This window comes from Centruroides sculpturatus, unplaced genomic scaffold (genome assembly GCF_000671375.1).
Source record: "Centruroides sculpturatus isolate CEXI.00-Female unplaced genomic scaffold, Cexi_2.0 scaffold1158, whole genome shotgun sequence".
Taxonomy (NCBI): domain Eukaryota; kingdom Metazoa; phylum Arthropoda; class Arachnida; order Scorpiones; family Buthidae; genus Centruroides; species Centruroides sculpturatus.
Window position 1 is genome coordinate 258,204 of NW_019385302.1, and position 11,845 is coordinate 270,048.

Consider the following 11,845-nt stretch of genomic DNA (forward strand, 5'->3'; position numbering starts at 1 on the left):
TATACTTCAGATGTTAATTTAGTATCAAAAACGTAAAATATTTGAGTAGCCCAAGACATAGCCAAAGATTGAAGCGCCACAGCACTGGCGAAAATTTAAATTTGCCGACTGGAATTCTTTCGGATGATTGACTTTCGGAAAATCGACGCTCTACTGTATATATATATTGCTTGCTTTAATTAAAATCATTAACTGAATATAAGAGAGATTTAAATTTATAAATTTTGAGCTAAAAATTACAAGGAAAAGTAACTATCAATTAGAAGCATAATTTTGATTAACTAAAATCAAACAAGTCAAATGATTGATTAATCAATTATAAAAATAATGTAAAAAATCATTAAAAGTATTTTTGTTTTATTTAAAAACTGAATGTATTAAATTAAAAGATAAATATTTATCCACTATATCTATAATTCTAACAATAATTCAGCAAATTAATTAAAAAATTTAAATAGCATATTTAACTTCATTAGCAATTAAATTAGTTAAAGTTACTACTTTAATTAAGTGAAATTATGTTTTGAGCCCAAAGTTTGTATGTGTCTTCTATAACCTACTGCATATTAATTATTTCTTTTTGCTACTGAAGTATATAATGTTAGCTTTAAATATAAAACCCATAGACTACAGTTGCTGTAAAACAGACACAGTATGACACTAAGCTAATCTATAAGATAATAAATTTCAGGAATTTATTAAATGTATGGATATTTATCATTCGGATATAAAGTGGAAATATTACACAAAGTGAAATTAGTCACTTTTGGTAGAATATACAACTTGATATTACAAACAAAACTAACATATTCGCATTTCTATTCATTTTTGAAAGTGTTTAACCAAAAAGATTTTTGGGAATATTCTGAACTGTATAATTAAATTTGATTAACGTAAAATAAATATTTTTGTTGCTGCGTTTTTGTTTTGGGACTGTTTATATTTTGTTAGGTGATGAAACTACTTTAAGATTACCATTTTGTCTGGCATATAGACATTCTTAGAGCAGACTTTTAATTGACATATGATATGAAGATAATTTCCTGTACTTGAAATGTTTAGTTTGTGTGTCTGAATAGCTGACTTATGCTTTTGTCAGTGAAGAGAATTATCAAAATAGCTTTATATTTTGATGTGAATTAAACTTTATCCATTAAGTTTCATTATCTGTGTTTTGTTACTTTTTCAATTAAGGTTTAATGTATAAGTTTAATTAACAGGATATGTTGTTTTTATGCCACTCCTTTAATTTTATTAATATTACAATTATCTTTTTTTTTAACAACAAACTATTTAATTTGAATTCAAAATGAACAACTGAACACATTTCAGATGATTTAAAATGTTTATTAATCTGAAGTTATTTGTTTCTATAAATTTTAAAATACACAACTGATTGTAATTTAAAAATTTTCATTTAGTAATAAAAGCTTATTATAAATGTTTTTTCTTTGTAATCCTTCAGTAATTTGTGAACATAGAATAATAGTTACTGTTATTTTAATGCTTATTTTTAATATTATTAATTAAATACTTTTTGTGAATTTAGAAAATGCATGGGCAGTTGAGACTCCTGAATATTGCCTGTGCCACCAAAGCGAGGAACCGAACCATCACGCTGGCCAGATCGACCCGAGATGAGGTTCTCCACTTTTCCATTTTGGGTGGCTACGAAAGAGGCTTTGGAATATTTATATCAAAAGTTGACAAGGCATCTAAGGCAGAAGATATGGGTCTGAAGAGAGGTGATCAGGTATTATGCACAACTTATTTTTTGACTTTAGATTTAGTTAAATTATTTATCAAATAAATTATTCATGCTAAATTTTTACAATGTATTATTAAGTAAATCAAATTAAAACTGATGTAATGAATCTGATTTTTCCTAATTAATTTTTTCAATGCAAATATATGCAGGGATTTTAAATGACAATTTTATTCTCATCCTTAAAGATTCAATCTCATTTGGTGTGAGTTTTTAAATTCCAAAGGGATCCAATAGAGTCATAATATTGTGTAATATTTTTAACAAAGACATGATTTATTGGTTGTGCTAATTTAATTTAACAAACAATGCAGTCAATTCATGTCAGTTCTTATTTTGAAAAATTTGAATAAAAATAAAAATAGTAGCTTCATGATGAAAAGATGATTTGTGGTAATATTTTAAGAACGTTTAGTATATTTTAAAATAATAATGACTTTCTTTGACAAATTTAGTTTGATTACTTTTTAATTTCTAGATTATGTAACTAATAATAATAATAATAATCTATTAATTAATCTATGAATATGTACTCATAATATCAGATCTGAAAAATATATAAATTGTAAACCAGTTAAAATTAGTAGTAAAATTGTAATTGAATATTTAAAAAAACAGCTGAATATTATTTTAAAAATGCATTAACCTGCATGATTTAACTTTTATATGAAAGAAAAAATGCAGATTTGACCTATTTAGAGTTCTACATTCTGATAGGTGGTGCATTCAGTTCGAAATAATAGATATTTTGGAACAAAAGATTAACAACCTCCGTCCTACTGTTCTGTTTTTTTGTGTGAAAAAATATTTAACAATATGTTGAAAAATGCATGGTTTTAATTTGTAAACAATTATTTTTTGATGAAAATCATTTATTCCTACTTCCAAACTTTTGAAGAAGTTTATGATTAAACTGTTAAAATATTCAATTATTTTCTTGCAGATTCTTGAAGTTAATGGCCAGAGTTTTGAGCATGTTAGTCATGCCAGAGCTTTAGAAGTTCTGAGAGGTACTACACACTTGTGTATTACAGTTCGGTCAAATCTTCTAGGTTTGTACTTTTTGTTTATTTTAAATCAACTTTTTTTATATTAAATTGAAATAAAACGTTAAACTTTCTGATGATGAAATCATTTATAGACATTTTAAACAATTTAAAGAAAACTTGACAATAATAAAAATTTAATAACTTCATTCCGGTGTTGGTTAGTGTTGATTTGTAGTAATAAAAACATTATAATTAATTTTATATTGCTTCCGTATAACTTAAAACAATAATAGAAACATTATAATTTTTGACCTACATTTTTTAATCTAAGTCAGTATAATTTTCCAGTTTTTTTACAAATATGATTTGAAATACATCTTTTATTTCAGGTTTTAAAGAAATGCTCAACACTCCTGAGAATTCCCCGAGACCCAGAGGAAGGAAGGCATCAGAAATTGCACGACTTCAGCCAGATCCCCGGGCCAGGCTGTCTTCTCACCAGTTGGAGTGGGGCGATGTGGTCGGCCTACCACTGGGGGTAGGTGGCTTGCCCCTAGGAGTGATGTCCCTCCTCCAGGCTCCCAGTTCTCCGACTTCCAAGATTGCAAATGGGACTGGTGTTGTACACAGTAACAGTGACGTTAAGAAAGAGGACAAGAAAGGTTTTATGACATTGGGACATCGTGCCAAGTTAAAAAAAGCATTAGCTAAGATAAATATTATACCAAAGTCTCTCAATAGGTAATATTCTAATAATTATAAATAGATTATACAGAAAGTAATAAGATGATATGACATAAAAAATTACATGTAAGTGTGTAGGCATAATTCTTATTTATAAATCTTGTCATCCTGTATTACTGTATTAACTTGTAGGGTATTTAAATGAAAAATAAATTATTAATGATTTTTTGTAATAAGCATGTTTTAAAATATTATATTCATGAATGACATCACAAAATAAGCTTTCATATATTAAGAAACCATTTAATAGTTTCTTAAAACCATATAAAATATATCAATACACGAAAAATAAAAATGTTTTTAAGTATAAGTATGTCAAAAGTTTGCTTCATTCTACATAAAAAAATTAAACTTACTTTTATTATTATTATATAATAGCAACAATCTTGATATGATAGGAACAATTACCTTTAATCAATTAATTGAATACAAATAATTTGTACAAGAATTTTGGATGCTTTAGTTATCTATAATTCAAGTTCTAAATTAAATTTATATTATGTTAACATTTAATCAAAATGATAAACGATTAAGCTAAAAAATCTTGCCAACATTATCAGGCTATGTTAATAATTAATTTGATTTTATTCTAAATAATAATTCTGAAAGGGAAAAATCAGATAGTTGGGTAGTATAATTGGCAACACATCTGCACAGTAAGTAGGAGTTGCATGTTTGAGTCCCATTTTGGGCCAATTCTTTTTCCCCAGAAATTTCTAAATTAAATTAATTTATAATTATTAAAATTAATACAAGATGGCAGTTTAACTAGCTATCTGTAGTCAAATTTATTCATAATTAATTATTAATGTAGCCCAAAATAACTCAATAATTTCAGCAAGATTATTTGGCTTAATTAAAATCATTTTTTAATTTGCATGTACAAGCTTCAATACATTCTACTTAACTTCATTAAATTACTGAACTATGTATTCAAAATAGTTTAGTTTTTGAAAAGTTAAAATTTTAAATAAAAATAGTTTTGACATTCTTAATTTTATATATTGTTATTAATTATGTATACAGTGTTTTAATTATGACATTTATGTAAATGATTTCATTTCAGTGAATCTCACCTAAACAGCTCAGATGATAGTCTATATTCGGCTCACAGTAACAGCAGCGCAGGTTCCGGTAGCCATGGTGGAAGATCTGCTTCTCCCTCAAGGTCTTCGGGAGGAAACAATCGTCTCTACCATAGCCACAGCAATCCAGATCTCACATCCTTAGCCACTTATTATGAACACGACTTGAAATTAGACTATCCGGAACACGTTCTAAAAGTTTATCGTTCAGATCAGACATTTAAATTTCTGTTAGTTCATAAGGTAATAATATGTTTAAATTTTCTGAATAATTATCACTAATATATCCTGATGTAAAAAAAATACTAAATGTATTCTTATATTTTCACATAAACAGGAAACTACTGCACGTGAAGTAGTAATGTTATCCCTCAGGGAATTTGGTATAACAGATCCAAGCAAGTAAGTTTGACATTTTATGTTGAAAATGTTTTAATTATTTTAACCAAATAACTATTGCCAGATTACTAAACATCTATATTATGACTCAAATATAATCTGTTAATGGTTATTTGATTAATTGAATTTTTTAAGTTGTTTGAATATATTTTAATTTTATAGAATTTATGAATAGAGTTATTGTTGTAATATAATTTCAATGTAAATGAAAATATTGCATTAATTTTTATTTTGTTTGGAAAAAATAAATATGACAATATGTGATTTTATATTGAAGATATTTTAAAAGAAATTTATCTGTTGCTTGGCTCAAGTCATCTCTTGCTTTGTATTATATTCATACATTTTCAGTCTGATTTTTGCTTTACTTTTGGTGTGTTTGGTTATAAATATTGCATTTTTCATTGATTTTTAACAATTTCTTTTTTGCAGTTTTTATTTGTCAATAGCTTTTAGATGCCATATGTTTTGTATTCTTTAGAAAATTTCCTAAACTTTTTAAACCAAATTTGATATTAATTTTCTGACCAAAAAGCTGTGAGATCTTCTACCAAGAAAAATTCTTTGGATTAAAAGGACGTTATACATAGAAAAATGAAATTTGATATGTTTGAAATTTAGGGGCATTTTCACCATATACACTTTTTTCTTTTTGTTTTTTGTTTTTGTTTAATTGTTTGTATGGTATCATATTCTTTCAAAAACTCAAAGCATACTATACCTGATATGCTTTTTATCTGAAGACATTTCAACTTACTTTTATTTGATATTTTGTTTGAATAAAAAGTTTAAAATAAGCTTTCAAAAATAAGCTCACATTACCTATAGTGTGATAAATTTTACAACTGTTATAATTAAAATTACACATCTATGCCAAGTAATGACAGTTGTTAAGAATACACAAAAACTTTCTGTCTAACTCAATACAACCTTATCAACCATGGAATCCCAGAAGTGTGTGAAAATAACAAAGTCTAAGAGGAAAGTTGTAATATCCAGATGAAGAAAGGAACTTTTATTTTTTTTATTTTTATTTTGCAAATCTGTAAATTTCATCAATGATTGCATAGGAAATCAACAATAAATTTTTTGGAACTTGGGCATGGCATTAACCAAATTTAACAGTAAAATAAGAAAAATACAAGGATTTCTAAATATAAACTTGGAGGTCAAGTCACAATTTTGAATTCATAACTTATTTGTAGATAGTTCAGATTTGATTTACAATATGATGAAAGAGGCAATATAAAACATACATCAAAGCAAAAATTAAATATGGTATACTGATTTGGAGTATTGCATCTAACTTCAATTTTAAACAACTTACAAATTCTTCAAAACTGTTTTGTTGGAGTCGTGTAAGTTAAACTATTTTGACTTAGTCTCTTGGCATTATCAGCAGAATAGAATTGACAAGGTACAAATGCTATATATAAAACAAACTCTAATATACAGCCATAAGTTTTTGAAACTAAGGTTACATCTTACATGGCAGCGACCGCAAGTGTAAAGAATCTTTGTTCATGCATTCAACTCGCAAGCAAATTCTGTCCAGAGTGGATGCGTGCTGTTTACAAAATGAAGGTGAGACAACTTTGTCGAATGTTTGCTTGCTACAGAAAATATGATAAGCATTAAAACGGTAAATTTGACAGGTAATTGTTATCACTAACTAGATAAAACAAATATAAAGAAACTTCATAGAATAATAAGTAAGAATAATAACATTTTTAAAACTTTACATTTACAAAATCAGAAATTATTAAATTATGTAAAAATTATTAAAAATATACAACATGTATACACATTTTATTTGTCATACTGTTTTTATTCATCTACAAAATCAGCCATTTTCTTCTTTGGAAGCACAAGCAATGGAAGAGGCGATCAAACTTGCTTGGTAGTTGCTTTCTGCATGTTCGTGTAGAAGCATCATCTGGTGGTTGCTGCACACTAAATGTGGTTACACCAGACACACACATTTGCTTGAACCAGTTTGTCCGCTCTTCTTGGAAGCACGCTCACACTTGCCGTTGCTGGATGCTGCCACGGACAGTAGGACGTAGCTTAAGAAATTATATCTACTTTTGTCATACTCTAAAAGAGCAGCATAGAATACCTTTGAGGTATAGTTCTAGACATAAACATGGTCACCTACTTTCACATGTAAAGCTATGATTTGGTAAATTAGCACTCACTTATTAATTTTGAAATACAGGATTGATTTAAATTGCAATAGTTAAGAATAGTGACTAAAATATTAAAAATTCAGTATGTATTATAGTAAGTAAAAGTCAATATTAAATTTTTTTTATTAATTTTTTCTTTGTTTAGTTGTTTAACTTGTAAGTGTGTTTTTGTACTAGTTGTAACATACTTGAAAAAGGCCAATGACCAGAGTGTTTTGTTTATATAAAATAAATAAATAAATGTTAACTTTATATCAGAATACTGAGATAATGACTTTGTCTTTTGCAATAAATTTTAATATCTTTGGGAATGTATTTTACAAAGCTATATTAAAAAGTTCAATTTTTATATATTTTTTAAGTTGAATTTTTCTGTTATCAATATACTTAAATACTTCCAAAAATCATTAATTGCAGAATAAATTCATTTATAGATTTTTATATTTTTAAGAATACTTCTGTGAAAATTAACTCCTGGATGTTTTAAATTAGCTCACTTTGATCTCATCCCACAAGATTTTCTTTTATTGTTACATTTTCTAGCTTAGTAGTAGCTTTCCTTTTTGTTATATTATATTTGTGTTCTTGAAGTCTGTTTTTGTTTGGAAAAGAAAGCCTCTACATTGCATTCAATGCTTCCTGAATTTTTTAAAATACTTTTTTGTAAATTTTCATTCAACTTTCTGAACTGTGCTTTGGTTATTTTGAAATTATGGTGAATTTACTTAATTGGATAAATCATATTTATTCACTAGTTCTATTAGTTCTCATTCCTGTTTTGTATTTCAAAAAACAAAATAAGGAATGAGATCTATTAGAAAGTGAGCCAAGTGTAATTTAGAGGCTCTTATCTGATGCCTAAATTGTTAGTTTGTTCTGGCCTGTGTCCACAGCCCCACATATTTCAGATTTAAACATTATTTTTTAAGATGAATTGAATGAAATATATATTATTTAGGACATTTTCTATCATAAATGAATGCTTTCTTCTATGTAAAAGTTTGCTTATTTTTTAATCATGTTCTTACAGTTTATTATGTTATATTTTACTCTTGCAATTCTAAAAATGATAAATTCTGTTCAAAATACATAATCCTAAAATTAAATAAGGAAACACATAGTTAACAAAATGCTAATACTTTACAGTATATGGCTAAGGAATTTGAATACAATTAATATTAAGCAATAAAAAAAACTACTTTCTGAGTTAATAGTTTAATGTAATGAAACTAGCATCATAATTTATATATCAATAATTGTACTATTTTTTATTCAGTAATTACTCATTGTGTGAGGTATCTGTGGGGGAAGGAGGTGTTGTGAAACAGAGAAGGCTTCCCGACCAGTTGCAGAATTTAGCCGAAAGAATTGGACTTAGCAGTCGATATTACCTAAAAAATAACACTTCGACAGAAACTTTGGTTCCAGATGAATTAGCCAATGTAAGTATAGATTGTTTATTTTTTAGATGAAAATTAAATTCATTCTGTAAAGTTACTGCCTCAAATTATGGTGACAATTTTCAGTTTATGATGAGATGTTTCGTCTCTAAAATCGCACTGCTGTCAACAGCTGCATACCTTAGAGATATGAAGGAGTACATGTCAAGAGTTGTAATTTGGCACAGAGTATTTGGTACCCAAATCATGTGCACATAAAATAAATCAGACTTGTGGGTTGTCAGGGGACCAAGAACTGGGTCAAAAGAAAATACAAAATGCTGAGACTGTTTCTACAAACAGGCGTGAGCGTGTGATTTGCGCATGTGTTGCTCGCGCTCTCCGAAACATAGTCTCATCCCAAAAATGGTTTCGCTGTTTCACTTGTTCATTATTACTTTGTCTTTTATTTTATGAGGAAACTAAGTAATTTATTAATTTGTAATAATTTTGTAAAGTGTAAGAAATGAATTGGTAAATCGGTTTATTTTACAATGAAGAATGACTAAATAAATTAAATTTTTTTCTGTATCATTTTTGAATAATTTTGATAAATATTTAATGGATTTGCATATGTGATCCTTATATATCTTATTTTCATTTTCAATTTTATTTTAAATTAATACATTAATCTACCCTGAATCACAAAAATATTATTCCAAAATACATTTTATTTGAAGACAAAAAGAATTAAATATATAAAAGTGTTTGTCAGATTTTGTATTTTTATTATTATGTTTTCAAAATGTTTGATATGAACATAGTTTACATAAAACATTTTGAATCAACTGTTAAGATTTCAATTGATCTTATTAAATTGTCATCATGTACTGTACTGTACATCTCTTGTCTCCTTTAGGATTAATATAATATTTATTATAAGCATAGCTGGAGAGTCAGTGTCAGCAAAAAAATTGCCAATTTTGATTTCTTAACTGACTCTCTACATTTCAAAAATATTTTTTACTTTTCTGGTTGTTATAGAATATAATATAAAGAAAGTATTATTTCTATGTATGGGCATTTTTGTATTTTAAATAAAGTAGCCATAAAAATCATAAACTACAATTATCTAATTATCATTAGACCACCAGTAGTGCATTGCTAATTAGTAAAGTAGCCTTAATGAATTACATGTCAGTGATGGAATGGTGGATAACATTCTTAGTCAGATAATACTTAGTCAAGTGTTGGAGTCAGGAAAAAAATAGTCTTTCCTACCATATTTTGAAAAATGAAAGCAACAGAATCTCTATGAATCTTCTATACATATGCTATATTAAACATTTTCAAATTTTAAGCACTCATGTTAGATATTTTTCATTTCTCTTAAAGCAGGGACAAACATCTGCATGTCCAAAAGCAATGTATTTTCAAATAGATATGCAAATAGATGCAGGGAACAGCATAGACTGTAAGCTTGGTAAGCATTGCATCGGGGTGCCTTGTGGAGTAAGGTGCCATTTTAACAATTTAAGCTCTTTATATATTAAAAAAAAATGTATTATGTCAGCATTAATTATGAACATTTGGATAATTTTCTTAAATTCATCATTTGTGGGCATTTTTGAAAGTAATTTTTTCAGATAGAATTATAATCACTGTTAATTTATCAATAATGTTCTTTCTTGACATATAATGTAAATATGTATTAAAGTAAATGTAATTCAGAATTTTTATAATGAAAAGTTTAAATTTTAATGACTTAGAAGTTTTATACTTTTAAATTTTATCTCATAAAGATATTATTATTTTTTTTTTTTGAGCTTATAAGTTTTAATATTAAAATATGTTTTTATTTTTAAACTGTTTTTTATATATGTGTATTTTGTTTTATTTCTGTTAGTATTTGAAAATGTTTGATTTTTTTTTTTTTTTTGGAGCACCATGACAACGAAGGTCATTAAATATGACCAAAAACATTAGTTTTAAGATAAAGTATTACGATATTTGTAGTTTTTAAGTTATTTTATACAATATGTGAAGCTATGAATAAACTTGTGTCTTTCATTACTGTAATGGATCACACACAGCATTTTCAAATTGATAAATATTTCAATCTTTGTGTAGAAAAACATTGTATTGTAATAGATGTCACGCATTTAGACAGACATAAAATACTATTTTATAAATGAAAGTATTGTGAGTAGTTCATTGTAATGAATGATGAATGGCTTATAGAAGTTTATTAATAACTCAAGAATATGTAAACAACATGATGAATTACATTAAACTAAAGTTCATACATCTAATAGATTGTAATCATATCAAACTAACACAATTGTTTTGATTATGATAAAAGTTATTCAATTTTCTTTTTTTGGTAAGATTTGTTTTAAGATGATGTGCATGATTACTTGTAACATGTCATTAGTTTTTTAATAATATCTTTAATAACAATTTTATTTGAAATGGAAAGTAAAACTATGAAAGCAGAAACTGTGAAATTAATACTAGTTTCTTTAAAAAAACTATTAATCTGCAAAAAGTTTTCCCATAATGCTTGGGTGATTTTTTCATTTAAAAATTTCTGTCAACTATTAAGTCTATTTTAAAAAGTTCATTTTTTTAAATTAATTTTTAGTACATAACTTTTATCATTGATTATTTTGTGAGAGAATCAAATCTGGTTTTTAGGAATTACATCGCGAAAGCCAGGTACACTTTCTGCAGCTGAATAGTGTTGAAGTTGCAACTCAGCTGACACTGGAAGATTTCAGTATATTTCGTCAAATAGAACCTACAGAATACATAGATGATCTCTTTGAAGTGAAGTCTAAGTATGGAACGCCGATGCTCTCTAAATTTTCTGAAGTAAGATACACATTTTATCTATTTAATGATATCTATACAATAAATATTTTAATTATTTAATTTTTCTTATAGTTAGTTAACAGGGAAATGTTTTGGGTTGTAACGGAAGTCTGTTCGGAACATCATCTACTCAGGCGAATGAAGATAATTAAACAGTTTATTAAAGTTGCAAGTAAGTTAATAATAATTTTGTTTTAACTGGTTAAAAAATGCTGTTGATTAGATCAGTTATTGTAAATGACCTATTGAGCATTCTTGATTAATAATGAGCATTATTAGTCAAGTAGTAATTACAGTTAAAAGAATTTTCATCTTTACTTTCCTGGCTGTTATATATAACAAATGGAAGAGTATTGTGATTGTTCAAAAAATAATTCCTTAAAATTTTTACAATAGTGAGGTTGCAGTCGAAGTTTATACT

The 11,845-nt window shown here is 26.7% G+C and overlaps 1 protein-coding gene across 1 annotated transcript in view; it reads left to right on the forward strand.

Annotated features, from left to right (window-relative positions):
• Positions 1-11,637, forward strand: part of LOC111637379 (rap guanine nucleotide exchange factor 6-like) — an 88,479-nt gene extending 76,842 nt beyond the window's left edge. The window contains exons 13-20 of the mRNA XM_023382853.1: positions 1,550-1,753; positions 2,709-2,817; positions 3,144-3,495; positions 4,565-4,826; positions 4,921-4,985; positions 8,448-8,613; positions 11,248-11,424; positions 11,497-11,637. Coding sequence (XP_023238621.1) covers positions 1,550-1,753; positions 2,709-2,817; positions 3,144-3,495; positions 4,565-4,826; positions 4,921-4,985; positions 8,448-8,613; positions 11,248-11,424; positions 11,497-11,622 — 1,461 coding nt within the window. The 3' untranslated portion in view covers positions 11,623-11,637. The remainder of the gene's footprint in view (positions 1-1,549; positions 1,754-2,708; positions 2,818-3,143; positions 3,496-4,564; positions 4,827-4,920; positions 4,986-8,447; positions 8,614-11,247; positions 11,425-11,496) is intronic.
• Positions 11,638-11,845: the final 208 nt, after the last annotated feature.